General features: G+C 45.1%; 1 protein-coding gene across 1 annotated transcript; it reads left to right on the top strand.

Moving 5' to 3' along the window:
• Positions 1 to 22,752: 22,752 nt before the first annotated feature.
• LOC134362949 (cytochrome c oxidase subunit 7B, mitochondrial-like) lies at positions 22,753 to 23,104 on the top strand. The gene has a single exon (XM_063078403.1). The coding sequence runs from the start codon at positions 22,765 to 22,767 to the stop codon at positions 22,999 to 23,001; it is 237 nt and encodes a 78-aa protein (XP_062934473.1). The 5' UTR covers positions 22,753 to 22,764; the 3' UTR covers positions 23,002 to 23,104.
• The last annotated feature ends 498 nt before the right edge of the window (positions 23,105 to 23,602 follow it).

Here is a 23,602-nt window from a genome sequence, read left to right on the forward strand (position 1 = left end):
TTTACCTTCTACAAGTTCCCAGGGCAGGAGCTGGGTAGATGATTAGCAGAAGGAACAGAAGAGGAGGGAGAGAGAAAAGATGAAAGAGCCATGGCTGTGGTCCCACCCCTACACCTTCTGTTAGTCGTTACTAAACCCACCACATGCTTGGTGTGAGTGGATACTTCACGTAACCGGTGGAGTGGCCACGTTTTTCATCAGTGTGTCTGAGGGATGGAACACAAGTGGCTCCCACAGACTCACAGGCATTTAGGACAGAAGAGACCACGAGGAGGAGAGCCCTTGGAAACTTGTAGGAATGGCAGAAACTAGAAAGCCCCTGTGACAGCTGGGTTGCAGTTTTAGAATAGATGGAGCTCTGCATTTGGTATCCAATTTGCCTTGATTCAGATCTTGTGTCTACTACCTGCTAGCTGTGGCTCTTAGACAAATAACCTCTCTCATCCTTGGATTCCACATCTTTCAAAAGAGAATGTTAACATCTGCATCCAGGGTTTCTTTGAGAATTAAGTGAGACGTGGAAGTGATGCATTCGACACATAGTAGCTGTCTCCAAAGGGTCAGTTCTTTTCTCTCAAATCCACTATTGCTAGAAGATAAATACACTACAAAAAAGTTTGTAGAGCTGAACACCTAAGCACATACAACAGTGAGCCATGCTTTCTTGCTTCCTTATAACTTTCAGACTACAGAGGAGACGGGGGAAAGAGCAAGCTGACATCACAGAAGCAGGGTTAGCAGCAATGGCAAACGATGCAGTGTTCTGTACAGCTGCAAACCCCACTGCTACACACACACACACACACAAACACACACACACACACACACACGGCCATCTATCCTCCAAAACCAACTTTTATTATGGTTCAGTAGTTTGAAATTACTCATAAAAAATCTTTTCTCTATTTTTGTGCATAATTGAATAGTCCAGCTACTTAGAAAAAAAGAACTTGGTATCTTTTTGCAGCCCGGAACCCTTCAAAACAAAACAACACAAAACATATAACTTTTACTAACAGTGTCTCCAGAAATATCAGTGTGCCTGCAATAAGGATTTCCTTCCAGTTGAGCTCACTGCCTTATCTAAATCCAGGTAAGTTACAGGCCCCACACAGAGAGACGCAGGAACAGAAATTTCACCTACACTGTGGGTGTCGGGGCTGCTGTTGAGGTCTGGAGAAAGTGTGATTCAACAGCCTTGGTCTGAATGCAGAAAAGCCAGGATAAGTCAGAGCTCTTGCCCTGGTGAGGCAGCGGTTGTTCTAGAACAAGCCTGACAGATGCAGATGGAGTGGCTGGCTGCCCATCTGATAGGGCTCACTGGCGATTTCTGTGACAGGCGCCTGCAGTGCCAGGTGCAGAGGGAGGGAGCAGGTGAGTTTTGTGAGAGCTCAGAATGGATGCGCACAAGCAAAACCGCTCTCTTCCGAGCACAGGGCAGAGACGGTCACCCAGATGGCTGTAGGCATGTGTCGATGGCTGTAGGCACGTGTCGTGTCGATGGCTGTGGCTTTGTCCTCTTCCCCGGGAACGAGGAAGAGAACGTGTCCCTTGTCCTCTGCACCCTCTAAGCAGAAAACTGTAATGAATACCTTTGTCATCGCCTGTGGGGGTGAGGGGTGAACTATATATCTCAAGTTTGATGTCACGAAATAATTTTAGCAGTGGGATAGGACAGTTTATCAATTCTGAGAGCAATGTTCCAGTCTTTTTGTCAGATAGGAACACTTCACTAGCATAGATTTAACCCAGAAATTTGAAATGCAGGCGACTGATTGTATCCTCAGTGGCTCTAGCCAGAAACAATTATCCACTCGGCTCATTAAAGCAAGTAACAAATCGCTAATTGTCTCCGCAATTAGCCAAGTGCTGGCTTGCTTGCTTGTGCCTGTGAACCCGAGACTATGAAGAGGGGCTGGCAAGAAAGGAAGAGGAATTAAAATTCAGCCACAAATACATAGTCCATTATTTTATGTTTTATTCTCCTCCTTTCTGTGGGGAACTATGAAGCATGGGGTAAAAAAGTGGGGGGTGGACGAGGAGGCTCTCTGCTGTTTTCTTTCAAGTACTGCGATTCATAGTGGAAGAAAGTACCGTAGAAATATATGGGATCTGTGATCAGTTTCAGCAAAGTCTACATTACCATGAAGTCCCCAGGAGGGGAGGGTTGGGGGAGGTACATCCTCCCCACATATCTGGAAGTTTTCTGGGTTCCTGCCTGGCCTCCCTGAGGTGGCAGATTAGACCCAGGGGCAGACTTGCTGGATAAGACTCTCTTGAGCAGAGGGCAGTGAGTGGGTTTGGGTTCATGCTTTCTGTCTCAGTCCATGTGTGCTTTTATAACAAAATACCACAGAACAATTTGTAAACAACAGAAGTTTCTTTCTTACAGTTCTGGAGCTGGGAAGTCCAAGATCAAGGCACCAGCACCATGGATGGTACCTTCTGTGTCCCCATGCGGCAGAGAGCCAATCCCATTCTCTTGACCTAATCACCTGCCAATGGCTTCACTTCCCAATGCCATCACCTTAGTGATCAGATTTTTAGCATGTATTTTGGTGAGACACAAGCACTCAAACCATAGCGTTTTCCTTCTGACAGTGTTCATACAACGAAACTCTGGTTTTCCCTTTTTTCTTTATTCTTCTGTGTTTGTATCTACCTTAATTTTCTATCCCAGATTTTCTGAAGACCTTGTCATATCAGTAAATTTCCAGGGGTTAAACCCCAAGAGCCTGGGCAGCTTCTGCACAGACAGGACAGGGTGTATCCGCTGTGCGGACAACAGGAAGACTCAAGCTCCCTGTCTTTTGAAGAGACACCCTTGAGAGCAAACAAGGAAAATGAATGGGATGTTAATAAAAACAAATAAGGCAAGAAATAAAAACCACAGAAAGAAAGAAAAGAAAAAAACCAGGAAAGAAAGAAAGGGAAGGAGGGAGTCAGTGTCTGGAAGTTTCCTCAATGTGAAAAGTGACACGATGGGCAGAGTTGACCCATGTCCAGTAGGAAAAGCTCCACTCCCTGCTCCTGCTCTTCTATATTGCATGTCTCCCACCTTCCATCAGATCTGATTGATCAATTTATTCTCATTTATAGTGATTGATGGAAGTCGAAATATTGATCATCCCTAAAATATTTACATTACAAACATAAAAGTGAATATTTGAAAGTGTCTTGATTATCCCCTAAAAGAGGTTTATAGTCGCAGGCATTTTAAGTAATCCAGTCCTTGCTAGTGCCTCAGCTTCCATAACCTGTGTATGAAGAAAATAACACTGTACGTATCGAATTTGTGCATGCTCATCTTGGCTGAGTTTCATACTTCATGCCATTGTTTTATATTCAGGAAAAATACTGAGCAAAATGCATCGTGAAGAATGATTTGATTTTTATGTCTTGGTGAAACTTTTCATGCACAAATTTTTGCCACTCACAGTTGTTTGAAGAATCTGGTTGGCTTCATCATTGTTTAAATTTTTCAAACTCCCATTGGCAACTGAGAAACCCACCAGGATTATCAAGACATTTTGCCCTTTTACAGAGGACTCTTGAACAGCCCTTGAGCTCTGGGGAGGTTGGAGAACATTTAGTGCTCGGATTCCGGTGAGATTTTTCAATCTGAAAAAAGATGACAACAGATACATAGGCAAGGGGTGGGGAACATGAGTGGTGTGTCAGAAAACAGCATGTCATCCAGCTGCGGGTACATCTGGGTTTTTAGGGTGATGATTTTATGGTTCTGAATTTGTGTGCTTTGTAGATGCTAACACTGAAAACTCCACAAGGACAGAAACCGTGACCCCCTACTAGGCCCTTAATCCAAGCAATGCGTGACAGCGGGAGCATTACAAGAATGATCGCCGAATTCAGGCTGCTTGACCTTTCCAGAGGGACCCCTGGTGGGAGGCTGCCTGGGCCACCAGGGAGGGTGACAGATGAGACCAGCTTCTTAGACTTCTCTCGTAGTGGCAGAAGACACACTTCTGAGCTAATCTGTGCCAGGCAGGAGGAGCATGCCCGCCTTCCTGGTACCTTTTCCAGGGCTGCACATCTCCTTCCCACCACCTAGAATTTCACAACTTTCCACTCTGATTCCAGCCATGAGGTCAGCATTCCTAAGTAACAGCTCCTTAGAACATGTGAGAGTGAGAAATTGCCCTCATCTTCTTGGAAGGAATTTCTAAGACCAAAAGCCAGCAGCCACTAACCAGCGGCATGCCCTGGAACATCTGGAACATATCTGCCTTTTTCTGCTGAATCCAGCAGCTCTCATCTTACACAGCACAGCTCCATCTGCTGTGATGTACCCTGCACCTAAAAAGAGCATGTCTTGGCAGAGGAGGGTGTATTTAAAGGCAGTTAACCGCAGACCTGTTTCTTATTTTTAAAGTAACGTAGAGGAAAAGTCCTCCTATCTGATGCACTCAGGAGAGTAGTCGATAGTGAAGCAGAAAGTTTGTGAAGGGATTACAAATATAGAATAATTTACTTTACCTTAAAACATACAAATAGAATTTGTTGGAAATAGATTCACTCTTTTGATGTGAGAACCAAGTTCTGTTCTGTGAGTGAGGTCTCCTCATTGGGGTCTGCACCATCCTTCTTGCAAAACCATCTCTTTATTGGATCATCTAAAATTTTCAGATATGGTTTCTCTACATGGTACGAAAACTTAGAAATACTTACAAAGCAACACATGCCTAAAATCTTCCTAGATTTTTGCAAACTTCACCCCACCCCCTGATCTTTTACAGTTGTCTTGGTCCCACTTTTTTAAGCACATTTTTAAAAGAGACACAATCTTAGTCTTTCTAGAGCATTTGTCTTAGTGTTCATAGAAACAATAACTCTCTTTCCTTTTGCACCCATATTTCATAGATTAATGTAGTACTCATTTAAATTGCTTAATTAAAACAACCAATGAAACTAGCATAAATAGGCTTGAGAACCAACTTAACTGAGTCTTAGCATTTATCAGACAGTAACCCACTAGCCTCAAAGGCCATGCTGAGTCTGGTTTGCAGAAGACACGAAAAGTGTTGATTAATTCAGCAGGTGATTCAGAGAAGGTCGGCCAAGGGAGATATTGCTGTAGAAGGTGCAAACAATGTAATACTGTCCTCTCTCCTCCCACCTATGTATGGAGGACACATAATCCTCTCCATGGCTTCCCATACTGTGAGTCAGAGGTGGGTACAATAATGTCAATAAATTGTGCCACTGGCCTTGGGCCTCACTGGCTGTCTCCTCTAGTTATTGCTGGGAAGGTCCCATGGGTGTCTCAGAATATATTGGGACTATTCCTACTTCCCGTTTTTCCTTTCTTTCTCAGAGCAATCAAAATGTTCAGATCTTTGAGATGGCAGAATAACACCTCATTCTGAACACATCATAAAACTAACCATCATGGACTTCAGCATTGTCCAACCTTAACAATGCACTAGACATTGATTGGGGAAAATGCCAGGGAAGAATAAAGAAGCGAGGGGCAGGGGAAGGAGGGAGAGCCTTCAGACCTCTAAGCAGAGCTGCACCTGTGAAAAGAGAGAGGGAAGGGAGGCGGGTTGGATAGGAAGAGCCTCAGACCACAGCACAGCTCTGAGAAAATGTGCCAGGCAGGCCACAGCCAACCCCAGACAAAAGTTGCCTGCTAGAAGACTCTGGCGTTGGACAGGAAGGGTTGGCTCTGTTACCCCACTGACCTGGGCCAGCAGTGGGCACAGCCAGAGGAGCATGTCTGTAGCATGGGTTCAAGGTGTAGCCGCTGGAGCCTGTCACCAGCTACAGTCCTCACAGTGGGTTCTCTAGAAGGGAGGTCATTTAGGCTTGCCAGTACCTTCAGGGCTCCTGAGTGCCAGCCCCTGATTACTCCTACTTCAGAGGAATTCTCAGACTGGCGGGAGGCAGCCTTCTAGAAGATTCTTTGAGATCTGTCATACATCCTACCTGTGCAGAGATTGCTAACAGGAGGATAAGACTTGGGGTCTGGAGTCAGACAGCCTGGATTCCAATTCCAATTCCAATATTTATGAGCTGCGTGACCTGGGACAAGTTAGTAGATTTAATAGTGCCTCGATTTCCTATCTAATGGAAACTGCCTTAGAGTTTTGAGTGAGGAAATAGACATGAAGGGCTCAGGACCATGGGTGGCACAACTTAACGCTCCATGATCACGTGAGTGATGTTCACACCCTCCTGAAGTTAGGTAGAGTTGAAACCGGATTCCCGACTAGAAAATTCCCCCCTTTTCTTTTCTTAACTGCCCTACAATTTTCCAATTTGCATTCCAGCGAGGGAGGGACAAGGTTTTTGGCCTGTCCATCTTTGTCTCCTGTGTACAGGTTGTTGGATCATGTGGAGTGACAATGTCCCTCTTCTAAGCCTCTGTGACAAGAGGTGGAAGGGGCTGGTTAGGCAGGAGGGGGTGGTGAGGGCTCATGCCGTCTGCACAGATCTTCCCCTTTCTCGAAGCTCCTGCTTCATGCAGGAGGCATCCCATGCTGGTGGAGCCCCTGCTGTTTCCCCGGTGTTGCTGAGGGGTTTTGTTGGCCATCGTTGGTGTCACGGTGAAGTGTGTGGCTTCCTTTATCCAACCAGCCCAGCCCCGTGACAGATGCAAGATGTTTCCCATAAGGAAGGCTGGATGTGTGCCTGAGGACAGGACTCTCCAGCTCAGGTAGCCCATCTCACACAGCAACGTCAAGGTGAAGACCACCCCAGTGCCCTCCCTCAGCTGCTCGTCACGCTAATTACGAGACCTGAACCAAACTAAGTGAAAAACAGCCAGAAATCTGGCAATAGCGATCAACAGCTAGTAGGGTTTGGAGGGTGGGGTATTAGTTTTCAGTCATTGTACCAGGTACAAAAATCAAACTAAAGGAAACCCTTCAATGTGTGGTTTTGTGGTCAATTAACGACTTAAATGAGGGCAAGCCCGAGTTATACAAATGTCAGAGAAACATCAGAGAGGAAGAATCTGCTGTCGGGATGGGATGGACCATCTACCCAATGAAATTACTCGCAAAAGAAAAATGATTCTTTTGGATTTCAAAAATGGCATGAAAGACCAAAAAACCTAAAAGAAAAAGCCCCGAGAAACTTGCTTACCACAAATAAATGGGATAAAAGACTAATATTCTTCATCTATACCAAGTACTCATAGAAAAGCATGTTAATTACAGCCTTATTTAAAATTTGAAAAACATGGAAACAATCTAACTGTTCAATGACAGAAAATGTAAATAAATTTTTTTGCATGTATAAAACGGCATGCTGGAGTATAAAGGCATATTTATTAGGAACATTTAATGACATGTTAAAATGCTTATAATGTTAAATAGGAAAGGAGGGGGAAATTTATGTATAACACACTCTCAGGCATGTGTGCATATGTACTTGTGCGTGTGCTTGTGCGTGTGCTTGTGTGGACACGGTATGTTTTCATGCATGTGGGTGTGTGTGCATATACGTGCACATGTGTGTGTGCGGGTGTATGCACCTGTGTGTGTACATGTGAGCATGTGTGCATGTGTACCTCAAAGCAAAAAACTGTCATGAAGAAAATGTTACCAGAATAATTATAGCAGTTATCTCTGAGTGATGAGATTATGGAGTCACTGTGTAAATTTTATTTTCACACTTTTTACACTTCCTGCAATGAAAATGACTATTGTTATAATCAGAGAAAAAAGCTTAATGAAAAGATATTAATCCTGGAAGATAAGAAAATATATTACAAATCCCAGAGTCACAGGGCAAATAAAGCACAAGGGAGATATTTAAGAAATAAATACTTAAAATGTTCCCCATATCAGAGAAGAGTAAATCAACACAACTTGGCACATTTTTCTCCATTGCACCTGTGAATGTGTTCGAGAAAGGGGTCCCCAGTGCTGGTGGGAGTGCATCGGAAGTCAAGCCCATTACCTGTGGTGGGAGAGCAGAAGCTTTGAAAAGTCATTTAGCAATATGGGTCAAGAGTCTTCAAAATGTTCACTAGGAACCCACTCAAAGAAATCATGTGAAATTCAGACACATATGTATGCACCAAGATATGAATCACATCATTATTTACAGTAGCAGAGTAATATAAATGCTCAATAATTTCTGAAATAGTAAAATGCTTGTAAAACATTGAAGATATTCAACTCACAAGTATTATGCAGCTGTTAAAGTCAGGTTAATGTTCAGTTTTAGTGGCGTAGGACACTCTTGTATGCATCAAGCTGAGTCGTGTGAATTTCTGTTTTGTCCGCTAAGATGCTCCAGTATCAGCAAGTCCGTACGCTTCTTCCTCATGTAGTGTGATTCCTAGAGGCTTGTAATATACACAGAAGGAAGGAAATCATCTGAATGTTAATGCTGGCCACCCCCGAGTTGTCTCTAGGTGTTGACATCATAGGTGACTGTTATCCTCCTCTCTGTGGTTTTTCAGTATAACCCCAAATTTCTGCAATAATCAGGGGAAAGAAAAAAAGACCAACACCGCCCCCCTCCCCCCAATCTGTTCTTAAAACAAACACCTACTTTTTTCGCTTTTCTTTGTGAATTTTTAGGTATGCAGAAAAGTAGAGAGTAGCATAATTATCACCTGTAAATCTTGGTTTAATAATTATTGACCTCTCACCATTTTAAAAATACCTTTCACTTTTGCTGAAGTATTTTAGTCTGACATTATATTTTACACCTAAATACTTCAGCATGCATCTCAGAAAGATGCAGAAATTTTCTTACACTTCCATTATCTCACCTAACAAAATTAACAGTAACCTTTGTACAGTTAAAATATCGAATGATTATCAGTAAGATAATTATTTTATCATTTTTATCATTCCTGGTATGTTCAACCATCACAGCATGATATCACTGAAGTTCCTATTTACTTTTCTTTAATTTTGGAGGCACCTGGTGAAAGGGAGGTGGCAGACGGGAGGGAACTTGTTTCTGGCGTTGCTCAGCGTGAGCCGACTCTTAAATTCCATCTCAAGAGTATGCAGTTCTCCAGACACTGAGTGCGAAGGTCACATCTCTGCAGGGGTACCACGTTGCAACCTGGGTGTCCTGCTGCTAGGTATTGGGTGCCTCAGCATTTGCATGTAAATAAATTCATTTCTGACTTTGTGGTCTTAAAGACTGTGGGGGAAGAAGGCGGACGGGTGGCAGCAGCTTGGCATAGCAGAGTGGTGGAGACATGACTTTGTATCCCATGCAGATGCCTTGCCAGTGGGGTACAGTTTAACAGAATAAATATGTCCAGTGTTTATTAGAAGCAGAAGTAAATTAGTAATACGTTTGTCTTCTCTCATAGCTTAACCATTGGCACAGGAGACACGGGCAGGGCTGGGATTAGTTCACAGTCCCTCCTCCATACAAGCCCTCCAGAAAGCCTCTTGAAGATTGAAGATCTGGAACCACGGTGCCTGGTGCCACAAGGGGCAGCCCACGAGCCTTGCAGATTGTCCAAGGGGTGTGTCCCTTTGCTCTTTGCTCAGGCTGGCATCCATCCTCTGGTTTACCTTCAGTTGATCCTGACTTTCCAGAGACTGAGCAGTCCCTAAATAGACTAGCTACCACCCTTGGACTGCTGACCCCTGCAATGGCAGCGGGGCACTTCCTCCACTGGCCACAATAAGTTTTGCATGTGTTTGGGATTTGCATAAAGATAAGCCTGGCTTATAGGATGAGGAGGTGGCTCCCTTGGTCCCAGGAGAAAGGAAGCAGTTTTTACAAGGGTGCTGGGGAAAGAGAGGTCACTTGGCACCTCTTACAACACCATCAAAGGGATCTAATCAGCAGCAGGAGGTTCAGGAAGTGGCTGGACTCACTGCCAGACATGTGGTAGTGTTTGCAACTGCAAGCTGGCTGCCAGCCAGAGTAGCCAAGCAGCCTTATTGTGGAGAGATGGACTGGCGAGTACAAGGCCAGCCCTTGCAAGCTGCCCACATGTACAGACAGCCTGGTCACCACTGGAGTTTCAAAAGGTCAGAGACATGATCTTGGACATAAGGACCTGTCTAAAATGCCAGGACAGGAGGAGGCTGCAGCCTGGTGGGCCGGCTGGTACCCAGCCTCACCCCAAGCACACAAGGGCTGGGTCGTGGCTGCTGGGCCACTTCTGAACCCTGCAGCTAGAGGTGGTGGCCCCTGTTCTACTCCCTGTCCTGATTAGGTGAGAACTGACACTTCCAGGGCAGGTGAGCCTGTCACTTCCAGAACATCATGGTGACCACAGCTGTGCAGGAGGGGACCCCTTTGCCTTCTCAGGTGCTGGAAACCCCCAAGGCTGGTGCCTCTCAATGTGATCTCACCATATCTGCCGCCCCCACCCCCGACAGCTCTGTAGTAAGATAGACACTGACCCCTTCAGAATAGGGATGCAATTAAATGCCCAGTTCTGGAGCCAGACTGCCTGTGTTCAGGGCTGAACTCCACTCCACACTGGCTGTGAATAAACTCTGGAAAGCTGGTGTATTAGCTGTCTGTGGCTGCAGAACAATATACTTCCTTATTGAACAATTGTGTGCAAACAACACTTAGGAGATCAGATGGAGCAGACTTGGCAATGGACTCCAGAAAGGGGCAGCTGATGGTAGTTTCACCCCTCTTTCCTCCTCCCACTCTGGACACTCTTGTCCCTGGGACAGGATGCAGGTGGAGGCTTTAGCCCAGGGATGAGCTGCTCAACAGCTTCTCTGGGTTGGCAGCTGGCCGTGCATGGCTGCCCCACCTGCCACAGACTGCGTGGCCAGGAGGACAGACCTCTCATCACAGCTGGGCCTCACCATCAAAGGGTCTGAACATACCTACCCTTTGTCCTTCAACCCTGAGTATAATTAGTAGGTGATTTCCCTGTGGAAAAAAGTTGGAAATCCTGTTGTGTCATCCCACGCATAAGCAGGCTGGGGGTAGGATTTCAGTGCTGCAGGGCACTGGCGCAGGCTTCAGACACCAGTCTGCAGCCACAGGCACCAAAACAAGCCCTGCAGTCCAACACCAAGAGGTCATTGCCAGCACCACTTCCCACGTGGCGAACCGGCCTTGGTTACATCGCCCTGGTGCTGCAGCAAAGCTGGGCCTGGTCCAGTGACCACCTGCAGGCAAAACACAGCATTGGTGTTAGAGAGTTTGATCCCAGAACTTCTGAGGCTTGATTATAATGGTACATTGGCTGAGCCATCTGGGAGCATGACCACAAGTGTATGCCCTGGTTGGAGGGAAACTGGGACGCCAGGGGCAGTGAGAGAAGGAGATGAAGTAGAAATCAATGGAAATAGTCAAGAATCCAGAGAGCCAGAGCGGGCATGGGTGCAGGCAGGGTTAGCACCGGCCCCCAGGCAGACTTGCTGGGCTCTGAATCCACCGTGCTCGTGGGTGGGACTGCGGGGGATTGGCGTGGGAGTGATAACGGGGTGGGGGTGGTCGGAATAGCACCTCTCCGGGCTTTGTCGTGGGGATGAAGTGAGACAGTGAGCGGAAAGTCCTACTGAGCTGGCACTCAGGATCTGCTAGCAAGCCCATGGGAATCCTAATTTCCCTTTGCATCTGGCCTGGCCAAGGATGCTGCTGTGGCTTCAGTCCCTGAGGCCCGGGTTTTCCAGGGGATCTCAGAATTACTGGTGTTCTGGTTAAATGCAGATTCTGGGGTCCACCAAGGCCCAGCTGAATTGGAATCTCCTCCATGAAACTGAAAGGTCTGCACTCCTAAAAAACTTCCTGAGAGACTGTGATGAACGCTAACACGTGAGAACCACAGTAATCAGTCCATGTTCCTGGATCCAAAGCAAAGATGGAAAAATTAACGCACGTTCTTGGCATTTCTCAGATGCAAAAATGTTGTGGAAAAGCTGGTCCCATGTCCCAGGGTAGTGTCGGAGCAGCAGGGAGAATCACCAGGAGATGGAGGCAGATCAGAACCTTTAAGTTATCCGTCTGTGACCCGTGTGGCCTGCCTCATATCGATGCCACCACATGGGCAACCGTCACTGGTCCCCACCCTTCCCTCCATCTCACGGTTAAAGCAAAACACCCTCTGGCAGGTCTCCCTAAACCTACCTACAGACAGATGACAATAGATGGAACTCAGGTGGTTGAGTGTTTTCTGAGCATTGGGTCAACGGTTTCACCTGCTTTACCCCACTTGATATTCCCTCTCCCCCTTTTTAAAATCCTACTTGTGTAGAAGAAGAACCTGAAGCCATAATCTGCTTAAGGTCACATCAATTAGCCTCTGATAAATGAAGGGGGTGGGGAGACCCACAGACCGCTGTTCTGGAAAACCAAAGCAGCATTTCTTCATAGATCCCAAGGCATTTGGTCCCTCCCGAACATGCGAACATGACTCGGTTAAGTGCAAGCTCAGAGCAGTGATGGTGAGCATGTTTGAGACACTTTCCTTCTGAGTAGTTACTTATGCAGAACCAGGTGACTTCCTGGCTTACATACAGTCCATCTGTGAGCCAGGCCCTGGACAGCAGCTACCTCTTTGAATCCTCCCAACAGCCCCAAGCAGGGGGTTCAGCTATCAACCCTGTCTAACAGATGAGGAAACTGAGGCTCAGAAGAGTCTCATCCTACATCCGCAAATGTAGGATGTGGAGCTACTGAGTAGTGAGCCAGAAAGGGGACAGGAGGGCTGCCTCTGGAGCCCACTCTCACTCAGCCTGTGTCACTGTCTCCCCAGTAGGTCCTTTGGGTACTTGGCTGTTTGAGGGGATCATACCTCCCCTTGCTAGAGCTCGGTCATAAAGACCCTACGCTTCTCTCTGGACATGGAGACAATCATTGACCTGATTTCTCCTTGACCTTGAACAAACACAAATCAAACAAATAAAAATCCCTGGAATGAACGGTCTTTTCCCCTCTTTTTTCTGGCCGCATGCAAGTTTGAATACCCTGACAAGGTGGGAAGGTCCTCAAGTTCTGTCCTGGGTCTGGACAAACCCTGTGCGTGCTCCAGTCTCTACCACCTTTTGCTCCCAGGGCCATGGGAGAACTGCCCACGTGCCGGGGAGAGGAACTTGTCTCACCAACTCCCAGAGGAGTCAGTTAGAGCCTCTGTTTCCCCAGCAGGCAACTCTGCCAAGGATAATGCACAAGTCAGTGCTGGCTCAGGAGCTGTCTCAGGATCTCTCAGGAACACTCACCCTCCTGTTGGGAGAGAGTTAGGAACCTAGTCTCTGAGGTCACCATGGCCTGGTACAGATCCCAGGTCTTCCTGGCTGTATAGCCTTAGGCTGGCTCTAACACTACATTTCCTCGTTTATGAGGTTGGCGGAGGGTGATAATAAAAATAAAATTATTTGATTTTGTGAGCTTTAAAAGAGATTATGTCGGCCCAGTGCCTAGCATATTAGAAAACACTCTTAAATCTTGCCTTTTGTTTCTGGAGAAGGTGGAGTTAGGAGAAACTGGGTGTAAGAAATTTTATGATGTCATTTCTTAGGACAAGTTCATAAAAAGTGTTTTCTCAGTGGAAACTGCAAATATCTACAGCACAGACTGACCCACATCCTCAGGCTTTCAACGTTCCTAGGATTTAAGATCACTGTGGGCAATCTGATTGCTGAGTAGAAAATGCTGGAGTTTAAATGTGATGTCAGCCATAGATGCTGTGAGTGATCTGAGATCATTAGAGATCGAACCATCAGCTGGATTCTTACAAGAACACTGGGAAATCTCTCACTTGAAATTTCCCTCCTTTGCTTTTTTGTTTGATAAATGTCCATTTGGAAAGCATGTTAATGGGGTGCTGTATTTTGCACGCAGAACAGTTCCAGCCAGAAGGCAAATGTTTGGGGGCCTTTTTATTGTTCCAAAAAAAACACCTCGGAGAACTGATTTCTTAATGATGGAATTGGATATTTATAATGTTAAAATTAAAACGACATATGGAGACTATGTTGAGAGTGGCCTCCTTTTCCTGCGATAGTTAATCGTTTCCTCATTTTGCAGTTAACAACCATTGTTTCATTCTAAGATTTGAAATGTGCACGGAACTCACCATTTAGCTTCCACCTGTGGAAACAAAGTCCGGTTGAAAGCATGAGCATTTGCTGGGAAACTAGGGCGTGAATAGATGTTTTCCCACATTACCAGTACGGCACAGAGTCAAAGATGCTCTTTGGAAAGAGTGAGTGGAGAGTAAGGGTAGGAAGACAATCCCAGGGTTCCACATGGTCAGTGACCAAGATAAATTCACCACCGACTTATCCGCTCCCTCTTGAGCCACACAGCTGGGTGTGACAGGCGGGGGCAGGATTCTGAGAGTGCCTGGCCAGGGAGGACTGGGACCACGGAGGCGGCCAGGGGACTCACATCCCCGCCCCCTGCCCCTGGGACCTTTTTAATACATTTCTCAGAGCACGATCCTGTTGCTTCCCTGCACCAACCAGCCCTTGGCACTCCAGGGAAATGCCAAATAATTGCACGGCCTGGCCCTGCCCACCTCTTTCCATCTCTTTCACCATCCACAGTTTCTCTGGTCTTTCGGATCCTCAGGCTCACCCAGCTCCTTCCAGTCTCGAGGGCCTTTGCATCTCTTGTGGGTAAGCCTGTCTCTGCATTTTCCATCACAGTGGATCGTTGCTGGGGATGTCACCCAAGATCTTGGCAAGTCCCCAAATATACGAATGCCATGATGTCCTCTTGCACGGCTTTGCCATGGGAGAGGCTGACCAGAGACAATGAAGTCTGAGTTGGGATGGAGGCAGCGTCCTGGGTGGCCAGCTCAGCTGGCTCCATGGCGAGTGACTCTGTCCACTTCGCAGCCTCCCCAGCAAATGACACCAGCCGGCCCTGGCCAGCCCTCCTTGAAAAGGCTGCTCCTTCTTTTTGCTCTGGCCTCACTTGCATGTCATCTCTCAGGAACGGCCTTCCCAGCTGAGGTCATCCTGCTCACAGCAACCATCCGCCACCATCCTGCCACCCAGTCTGCTGTCTCATTGCTGTCACTTGGTTCCTCTATCTTTGGGGGCATAAGGGAGGGTGAGCAGCCAGCTCAGGAGCAGTCCTGCCTAAGTGCAAAGCCCAGTCCCCTGCCTGCTCATGATGCGGCTTTGCACACACAGCTGAATCCCTCTGTGCCTCAGTTTCCTCACATGCAAAATGGGAGCGATGATAGGATTACCTAATTTGTATGGTTATTGTGAGGACTGAATGGGATAATACATGAGAAGCGCCAGTCGGGTGATGAACACTCACGGAACAGCAGCGGCTGCAGCTCCGGCCTGGGGGGTTTAAGAGAACACACCTCTCTCCCCCTCACACCGGGCACACATTTCTCTCTCTCCTCCTCTGCTCAGTTCCTTCTCTTTGTGAAGCAGTGTGGGATACTGGAGAGAGCTTACCTTGGACCTAATCTTTTCTGCTTACTCATGAGTAACTTAATCCTTTCTGAACCTCAGTTTCCACAGCTCTACCATGGGAATAATAATTTTTCTCTCATAGTTGTTGAGAGGAAAGAATAAAGTAACACATTTCTTGAACACATACCATGGGGTTTTATTGCTTATATTAAAAGATGTATTAAGTCTGACAAGTATCAGACCTCACCATGGTTGGATCAGTAAAGTGATGCTATTAATTCAGCTGCTCAAGAAAAAGTAAAGCCCAGCTTTTTTAGGTGAAAGTAGGTATGTTATTAGATTCCTGTAAACCTCTTAAAAATGCCAAGAAGTCCCACTTAATATTTCCGTAAAAGTCTCCTTATATTTTCATTGCCCCTACATCTGAAATGGTTCTGTATTTAGATTCATTGGGATATATTTTTTAAATTGCATAATTACTAGTGATGACAATGTGTTGTTTACAACATTTCTTATAAAAATATCTATTATTTGAAATCATATTAGACAAGCTTCTGTGGACCTAAGTTTCTATGAAAAAAAGCCTTCTGATTTCCAGATAAATGAATTAACAAATGAGCCTTCTGAAAACTTGCTCTTATAAGGAATTCAAATTGCATTTATTTTCTGATCTCCTGTCAATCTTTTTAATCAGCTGGCTGGCTTGGGTTGATTTCTCATCAGAAGAAGGCCACCTGTCACCTCCAAGAGCACTAAGGTAGATTCTAAGAGATGCTGTCAGTATGGAGACATTGCTACCAGCCGGTGGATGTCCTTCAGCGGCATATTTTGTCCCTTAGGGTGACTTCTGTGAGGTTCCAGGACTTAGCCCCAATGGGGCAGGGAACTTCTCCTGATATCCTGATATTCACAATGAATGTTTAAACAGCTTCAATGGAGGCAAAATAAATAAATAAATAAAAGCTTGATCAGAAATAGGGAATCCCTACACAAAAGGAGGAAGCGTGGACACAATAAGAAACGAAGCAGAGTTCCACGGAGAGGAAGCAGAAGCTATTTATTCTCTTTTGATACAGAGCCTAGAAAAGAAACGGTTCTGGATCTGCCCCAGCAGCAGGAGGGATGTGTGCAGCCTTCATTGCAGCTCTACCATGAGGTGTGGCCAAGTGTCTGCCCGCCTCTAGCAAGGTCAGGCCCCGCAATGACCTGACGCATGGCCGGTCTAATCACCGCCTGTGCAAGTGCTGACGTGCAAGGCACCTGGCAGGTCTGAACCTAGGGCTTTAGGTGCCACTTCCTGAATGGCGTCTTCACGAACGGAATGTGCGGTGCCCATCACAGCAAGCGTGGAGCCGGAATGACGTTATTGAGCCCTGGCTGAACCCCTTCTTAGCTCTGTTACCTGGACCAGGTGCTTCCCCTCAAAGCGACACTTCCTTCTTTCATAGGATGGGTGGTGGACGTGCCTATTTCACATAGAGCTTAAAAGGGAGAAATTACATACAAACATATAGCGCTTGGAGCTCGATAAATGTCAGCACAGTTATGATGAGGATTATACACCATGACCTGATTCATAAAACCATTCCATTCAGCATTTACAGAGGGGTTGGGCAGATGGGGAATAAATAAGGTGCAACTCAAGGACCACACAGTCCATCCAAAACCACGGTTGCCTTCCTGTGTGATGCATGATAGAGGGATGTGCCATTTACGTAGAGACACCTAGAAGGGAGAGAAGAAATGTTTCCATAAGGTGGGGTGATTCAACCTGGGACATGAATTGGGAGTTTTTGGGTGGAGATGCTAGGAGAAACAGCATATATGAACACTTAATTTATGATAAAGATGGCATTCCAGGGTGCTGGGAAAGGGTAATCTTTACAGTAAGTTATTCCAGGACAATTGGGTATTCATATGCAACAATCTATTAAGCTGGGACATAATCCAAAATATAAACTTGAGTTATCTGGATCAAAGGGAAATTATGGTCAATCTATCTACAGCTACCTACCTGCAATTCCACTCTTAAGCGTATACCTAAAAGAAATGCTTGCACATTACAAGAGATGGGTGCAAGTACATTCCTATCAGCGTTATTCATAACAGCCCCCAGCTGGAAACACGCAAATGTTTGCCAGCCCTACAATGCATGAATAAACTGTGGTGTCCTCACGCAGTGGAAGGCAACAAGCATGCCTTAATTGCAAAAGCTTTATAAGTCATGAGATCCAGTAACATTAAGTCCTTCAATGTTGGCTGTCTTCAGGATTGACTTTGTGGTTCTTGGCCCTTCAGTCTCTTTGTGTAGCTCTTTATTTCTTTTTTTACTGGGTGGCTGGCCCACGCAGGGATCGCGGGGATCGAACCCTGGACCTTGGTGTTACCAGCACCATACTCTCCATATAAATTTTAGAATCGTCTTGTCAATTTCCACAAAAGTTAAGCGAAAGAACACAGAAAAATCATTGTGTGTATAAGAGCTCCCTAAATAGGAAGGACTAAACTATGGTGTTCAGAGATACAAGTTTAGAGAAACACCTGTGAGGAAAGGCAAGGACGCTATTGCTTTAAAGGACAGAATAGGAGTTGCCTCGGAGAGAGGGCAAGGGCAGTGGCTAGCTGTCAGCTGCTGACCGTGACCTTTTTCCTAACAGGAATGTGGTTGCGAGAGTGTTCATTTTGCAATAATTCAATGAGCTATACATTTTTGTTTCATGTATTTTCCTCTAAATGTGCTTTATTTAATCATAATGTTTTTAATCTGTGTATGTAAAATTAAAGTTTTGTCCCACAAGAGGCACCATAAAATGATAAGATAAACTATAAAGCAGGGGAAGATATTTGTAAAACATACAGCTGACAAATGATTATTGTGCAGAATAAATAATGAACTCCCATAAATCCATTAGCAAGAGAGGTATACACACACACACACACACACACACACACATACATGTACATACACATACATGTATTTATATGGATGTATATACAGATGTATGGAAATACATATTTGTGTATATACACATGTGTACATACACATACATATATAAATTGTACAAAATCATGAACAGTCATCACAGAAGGAGAAAACATCTGGTAAATAAATACATGAAAACATGAACAATGTTATTAAGAGTCAGAGAAACACAAATTACTCGAATAATCACAATGAAATGCCATTTTACACTTCTTAGATTGGTGAAATTAAAAAGCCTCATAACGGAGGGAAGCAGAGCTGCTTGGAGAAATGGCTGATCCAGGTGTGGGGCAGGTAAATGAGCCTGGCACCTCTTGTCTTGTCAAAGCACAAGGAGGTTATTAATGATTAGAGTCAAGTCTTGAGGACGCAGCCACCACTAGTCTAAGATGCAACTATCTGAGCTTTACTACAAACAATACTGCAATAGATTTAAACTCATCAAACATATTTCAATCCATGCATTCCTAATGATGCCCTCAAAAGCTAATTGACTCCCATTAGAGCATGTAGTGAATATTATGTAATCATTTTTAAACAAATAAACATACGTGGAACTAATTGGATGAATGAACCACAGAAGGAAGAGTGGAAAGAGACAAAAACAGCATGCCCTGGGGACCCGAGAGTCACCTGTTCTTCTAAAGGGGATGGGCTGTCTCTGAGCTGAGCACTAGAGGACAGGGTCAAATTCCTCATGAGGGTCAGGGAGAAGCATGGGCTGGGGTGAAAGGTTCAAATGTCAGAGGCAGGGATCATGTGTGAGGCCCAGCACAGAATCTGCTTCTATGGGGGCATGTGGGGGCTTGCAGGGAATTTTAAGGGAAGCAACAGAAGCTAGAGTATAAAGAGCCCTGGATGACAGAGTGAGGCAGTGGGTTTGCATGGAGTCCTCAAAGTTCCTTCTGCCCTCTGCCTGGAGAAGTGACTGAGTGGCCAGCAGCTGGAGCTGCTCCAGCACTTGTCCTTTCCCCACAGGAAGTGTCACCACAGGGATCGATGCCCACTCCCACCGCGCAGCCCCCAGCAACAATCTCCCTGCCCCAATTCAACACTGGAAAGAAAGCCTCCGTCTTTGATTTTTTCCCACAGGAATCATTTGGGGCAAGCAGATCTTCTAAGGGCTTTTAGATTTCAGGATAAAAGGTTTAAGACTCCTCCAGGCATATTTCATGGTATGGTGGTCAGAAAGTCAACTTCTCCTTCTAAGCATCAGTTTCCACTATTGGGAAAATCTGAGTGAACACGTATGAGGCACCTGGGAACGTGGTGGCACAGGAGAGGTGCTTGGTGTGTCAGCCCCCTGGAGTCCACCCGCCCGCAGGGCTCACCAGCAGCTCGGCCTGAGGCACCAGCCTCCCTAGCACTGGCCTTGTGTTCTTCTAAGTTCCCCGACATCCATCATGCTTATCTTCTGCTTTCAAAGTTCCAATTCCAGAGATGTCTCATTCTGACCCCTGGGCCGGGGCTAAGAGGTGCACGCATTCCTTGCTGGCTTCTCCGCATAGCTGGCATTCTTTCTCTGGAGCCCCTGCTCTAGAAACTAACAGAAGCACCATTGCCAGGGACAGCCTGGACAGAGCACCCGGGACAGTGCAATCTTCAAAAATTTGGCTGTTTCCCTTCTTTTGCTGTAGCTGATGGATAAATATAAGGGTTTAACCCATACATTATCTGATGTGTTCTACACACTACTTTTCTACTTTTCAATTAAGATGGATAACTTTTTCAAAAGTTAATTGAACTCTTTTATTTGTATGTTTTGTGTGTAGCTCATGCTGACTCCAATAAGAGTAAAGAATCTAATTTAAACAACATAAAAAAAGTCCACTTATTTCAAGTCATGGTTAAAATTATTTTCTCAAAACATCAAAATGCATTTAAAAAATGAATAAGTGTCAGCTACAATAAACATGTATGATTCAGTCAGCCAGTAGAATAAGAACAAAGCAGAGGTGACACTTTCCCTCCTTACCTGATGACTTGCCAGCTAGCCTGAAAACATTCAGCAAGTGTCTAATGTGTGCTAAAGGTCCCATGAGGATTATTACTTTGGCAAGTCATTTTTTCCTAAGACTTTGTGTTGTATTTCAAATAGATTTCACTGCCCACAGCCCACCCTTGAATCAGGCTTCCAAATTAAAGGCCTGGGACCCAAATGAAATTGAAAATAATTGTGTTGTAATAGATTGGGGTAGCAAAGTAACTGATTTAAACATTCCACCTACCTTTTAGGAAAACCTGGGCTCGTTGGTGTCCCCTGGAAGTCATCTTTTGATGAGCTTCATATTTATGGTGTGAAAGGATTTGCCTCTTAGAGCATAGCTATTAAAAAATTTAAGCCATGTTGATGCAAATTTTCGTTAAGATGTAACAGAAATGTTCCTGTCTTTCTTAAATGAGTATGCTGGACATAAATGAACTACTTTTCATGTGTTTTAGCAGAGTCATTGACTAGTTCTGTGGTCTTGGGCTCGTTTTCACACAGTGCCTACAACAAACTACTCTCTAAGGCCCTTATACATCTAAGAAGCCGAGATTCTCTGAGGTTCCCCCATTGTGACTGAGGATCAAAACATCCCAGAAGCTGTCAAATAGCACAGATTTCTGGACCTGACAACAACCTACTGAATTTGAGTCTCTGGGTGGAGGGCCCAGGAACTTGATGTTTGTATGAAGTTCCCAGGTGCTGCTGGCATTTGGGAATTCAGGAGGCAGAGGTTTGGGACATCAGTCCTTCCGCAGGAGACCACCTGATCACTGAGACCTGAACTGATTTTGATTCTAAACAGATGGATGGACATAAACAATTCCAAGAAGAAATCTCTGTTAAGCTGAAATGATATGCAATTGCTTCTCTGGGCAGACTGAATGGGCTCTACCAGTAGAATCTATGGATTCATTTTCATTGTGATGATACCTGAACAAAGCTGATGAGAGATTTTCCCACTGTTACCACAGATTTGGGGGGAAGGGAGGAAGGTGGATGGACTCAATGCCTAGCATTTTCACAATAAGAAGGAAAGACAGAGAGGAAAGAGTATCATATAATAATAATAATAATAATAAATAATAATAATAACCCTAACAGCTTCTGTTATCTAATGTGGGGGAGGGACGTGGTTAAGGTGGAGCACATTCCAGGAAGCTATAGGAAAAGAATCAGTGCATGACAATCTGACGGGTGTACTGGAAGGGAGGTGTCACCCAAACTCCTAGATACTGGCCAGAGCAGTCCCTGGGTGTGAACTCCAACTAAATTACTGGCTTCCTGTCATATAGCTAGATCCTGTGCCAAGTCCAAGGATAATCTCCTACGCAGTCTGTCTGGCATCCTGCATAGATTTGAACAATTTGCAAAGAGAAACATGAGACAGAGCTACAGCAAATAACAATGAACCACAGAGGGCTATCCCTATTTGTCCATGCGCTGCCAGAGGCACACCCAAAGCCACAGGTCAAAAAACTCTATGAATAAAAGTAGACAGAGAATAATGTAACCTAACTCTTTGGCAGGGTCTTCTGTCTCAGAGAAATAGTGCCAGCAAAAGAGACAGATGGGAAGTGGTCAGTGTCATCTATTCATTAATGCTGTACAAATGGAGCCCAGTCAAATGGAAGGCTGCTGAGATGTCACAACAATATCGTGTAGTTAATGTGATAAATGATGTAGACAGAATGCCAAGCATGCTAACACGGATACGAATGACCAACCTGTTTTATCCCTGTCCACTTATTCCCAGAATGATTTGATTTAAGAGGAGAATAAAAGAAAAAGAAATGCAGTCAAAGAACCACAAAGCTCTGACTTTACAAGAATGACAAATTCAAAGTTGAAATATAATTTGATTTTGCAATGTATTGAAAAGTTGTTCATCGACCAAGTTGTCCTCCGTTGGTGAACCGGTGTCAGGTGTGCTAGAACTCAAATAACAGAATAGTGAAAGGATAACCTTCCTGAATGAATTAATAAGGTGACTCAAGAATAGGAATGAGAGATTGGCAAAGACGTAGTTCAAATGTAACAGATTAAGAAAGTCCTCAGCATAGACTGTCCGTGTAGTTAAAAAACAAAACACAAAAATAAGCAAACAAGACAAATAAAAGCAATTTTAAAAAGCAGGTTGGAATCCCAGATCACATTAGCGGAGTAGGGGTGTCACTTAACTTCCTATATTTCATAAAGACCAGCTCAGATTATTATTTTATGTACAGCTTAGAAAGGGAATTTTTGACAGGGAATTTTGTTGCCTTCTGGCAGACTGTGTAGATGTTCTAAGTCGCTGCAGAGCACGACAGCCAAGGAGGGCCCACATGTGCAGTGACAGTGGAGAAAGGGCTCTCAACAGGCAGAGGAACAGGCCAAACGGTATTGTCCACAGAATACTCAACAACACAGGCCTGGGCAAGGGTTCCTGACGCGAGTTTTCGCCAAGCCAACAGCTGCATTTGCCGCAGTCTGTCTTCCTCTTCACCATGTTTCCCTTGGCCAAAAACGCATTAAGTTGTCTCCAAGTTCGAAGCATTCAACAAACGATAGCAAGGAAGAGCCATCAGAAACCTGATTTCCATGACAAATATGGTAATGCCGTATTAGCCAGTGGAGCCACGTTCTGTATTGCTGTATGGACATACATGGCAACACAAATTGGAATAGAATGGAACCTGTCCCCTGTTGGCAGAGTCACCCCAAAGGAGTGGAGAGACCAGTAATCATCCCAGCTGGTGTAATAGTGAATTGTTTCAAAACCAACTCATAATTGATGCCAAGTAAAACCACTGTCTACCCATTAAAATATGGCATTATTGAAGAAATAAAGTATGTTTGAAACCTTAAAAAAAAAAAAAAAAAAAAAAAAAAAAAAAACACAGGCCTGCCACTTTCTGAATTAGAAGCGTTATAACTCACACGTTCTCTACACCAGAGCAGATCTGCGCTTGCCCCACGAGAAGATCTCTGACCGCCTTTGGTGCTTCTGCACGTGCGGTGCTGAAACTGCCCACGACCCTCACCCCTTATCTACTCTGGCACCCACGAGGAGCAACGGGGACTGCTTTCCTTCTCGAATGTCACCCGCGAATGCAGCTTTCAGCGAGGAAGACAGGAAGGGCAGATGAGTGCAGCGCATGTCGTGAGCATTTCCAGGAGCAGTAAAACAACATTCACGGCGGCCACTCTTTGCTTTGTTGCTCCATTACTTTTTGAGCATGATCTTTGGGTTCTAGAAAGGCCCCTGTTCCATTTGAATGAGCAAGCATAAGAAAGCCAATAACCAAGCAACCAGCCAAACAAACAAACAAAAAAATCCCTTAG

Source organism: Cynocephalus volans, chromosome 1 (genome assembly GCF_027409185.1).
Source record: "Cynocephalus volans isolate mCynVol1 chromosome 1, mCynVol1.pri, whole genome shotgun sequence".
Taxonomy (NCBI): domain Eukaryota; kingdom Metazoa; phylum Chordata; class Mammalia; order Dermoptera; family Cynocephalidae; genus Cynocephalus; species Cynocephalus volans.

What these genes read in the sequence shown, in the direction of transcription:
- LOC134362949 (XM_063078403.1), top strand. Translation starts at nt 22,765, where the DNA reads ATGTTTCCCTTGGCCAAAAACGCATTAAGTTGTCTCCAAGTTCGAAGC.